At 41.7% G+C, this 1,911-nt stretch overlaps 1 protein-coding gene across 1 annotated transcript; it reads left to right on the top strand.

The window, feature by feature from the left end:
- The first annotated feature begins 547 nt into the window (after positions 1-547).
- Positions 548-1,501, top strand: LOC101999992 (olfactory receptor 10C1-like). The gene is given in 1 exon segment (XM_013351257.2): positions 548-1,501. A coding segment is annotated over 1 exon segment (951 nt). The 5' UTR covers positions 548-550.
- The last annotated feature ends 410 nt before the right edge of the window (positions 1,502-1,911 follow it).

Raw genomic sequence — 1,911 nt, 5'->3', positions numbered from 1 at the left:
GTTAATATTTTGCCTTTAATGCCTGACAAACAAGAATATATTGGAAAAATATATAGTAGTATTAATAGGGAAAGGATTTGGTTTGAAAAACTTGTGAGGGTAAATGGTACTTTCTGATTTTTTTTTAAATTCAACTAACATATTTCTAATTTAACTGCAACTCTAAAATTAATAAAATGTGGTTCTGGAGAAATGGTTCAGTGAGCAGTGTTCTTGCCGTACAATTGTCAGGAATTGAGATTATATCCCCGGTGCCCATGAAAGACTGGGAAATTCAACATATATATGAATTCCATCACAATGGGTATGAGAAGCAAAACCAGGCAGATCCCCAATCCAATCTAGGAAAAACAAGTGATTAAGTAACAAGCCTTGTTAGAAACAAAAAAATAATGAAGATTGAGCAAGAAAAAATATTTGAAATTGGTATCTGAAATATATAACTATACGCATTACACATACACGCATGCGCGCAAAAGAGAGACAGTCTGGATAATTTCCCCCATCTGCAAGAATCCTTCTGATGACTTGCTCTTCTCTCTTCCAGGAGATGAGTGTCAATTGCTCCCTGTGGCAGGAGAACAGCTTGTCTGTCAAACGCTTTGCATTTGCCTAGTTCTCTGAGGTCCCTGGAGAGTGCTTCCTCCTGTTCACCCTCATCCTCCTCATGTTCTTGGTATCACTGACAGGCAATGCACTCATAGCCCTTGCCATCTTTACCAGTCCAGCCCTGCACACACCCATGTACTTTTTCCTGGCCAACTTGTCTCTCCTGGAGATTGGCTACACTTGCTCTGTCATACCCAAGATGCTGCAGAGTCTTGTGAGTGAGTCCCGAGGGATCTCTCGGGAGGGTTGTGCCACACAGATGTTTTTCTTCATATTCTTTGGAATAACTGAGTGCTGTCTATTGGCAGCCATGGCTTTTGACCGCTACATGGCCATATGCTCCCCACTCCACTATACAACACGAATGAGTCGTGGGGTATGTGCCCATTTGGCAATGGTCTCATGGGGAATGGGATGCATAGTAGGGTTGGGACAGACCAATTTTATTTTTTCTTTGGACTTCTGTGGACCCTGTGAGATAGACCACTTCTTCTGTGACCTTCCACCCCTCCTGGCACTTGCCTGTGGAGATACATCCCAAAACGAGGCTGCCGTCTTTGTGGCGGCAGTACTATGCATATTCAGCCCGTTTTTACTGATCATTTCTTCCTATGTCCGGATTCTGATTGCAGTGCTGGTGATGCCTTCACCTGAGGGACGCCATAAAGCTCTCTCTACCTGTTCCTCACACTTACTTGTAGTCACACTCTTCTATGGCTCAACATCTGCCACCTATTTGAGGCCCCAGGCTAGCCACTCACCAGGAATAGATAAACTCTTGGCCCTCTTCTATACAGCAGTGACATCCATGCTGAACCCCATCATCTATAGTTTACGGAACAAGGAAGTCAAGGCAGCACTGAGGAGAACTCTGGGCCTGAGAAAGTTCTGACAATGAATAGGCAACTGCTGTAGTCAAGAATCATGAAGAGTTGCTCTTTGAGAAGGTTGCAAAGCCTGCCCAAGTAAACAAACAAAAACTGGTGTGCTCTTTCAGGCTTTCTTTTTTTTAATTTATTTTTTTATTTTATTGACTTTCATTGAGCTCTACATCTTTAACAACCATCTTTTTAGAGTATTCTTTTTACTCAGCACTATTTTTTAATTGCAAATAATGGAAAAATGTTTGCTACTGAAGAATTTTGGTAGTTAGTCCAATACTTAAATACTTCTTTGGTCTAGACGGTGTTTAGATCACCTGATGACATCCTTGAAAATTCTCTGTATACATTCTTGGCCACTGCCCAGCCCCTCATACACCTGTGACTTCTAAATTTACATAACTTCTCACAATATTTCACT

Source organism: Microtus ochrogaster, linkage group LG2, assembly GCF_000317375.1.
Source record: "Microtus ochrogaster isolate Prairie Vole_2 linkage group LG2, MicOch1.0, whole genome shotgun sequence".
NCBI classification, from domain to species: Eukaryota; Metazoa; Chordata; class Mammalia; order Rodentia; family Cricetidae; genus Microtus; species Microtus ochrogaster.
The sequence above is the reverse complement of the archived record's forward strand: the minus strand, read 5'-3'. Positions and strand labels throughout refer to the sequence as shown.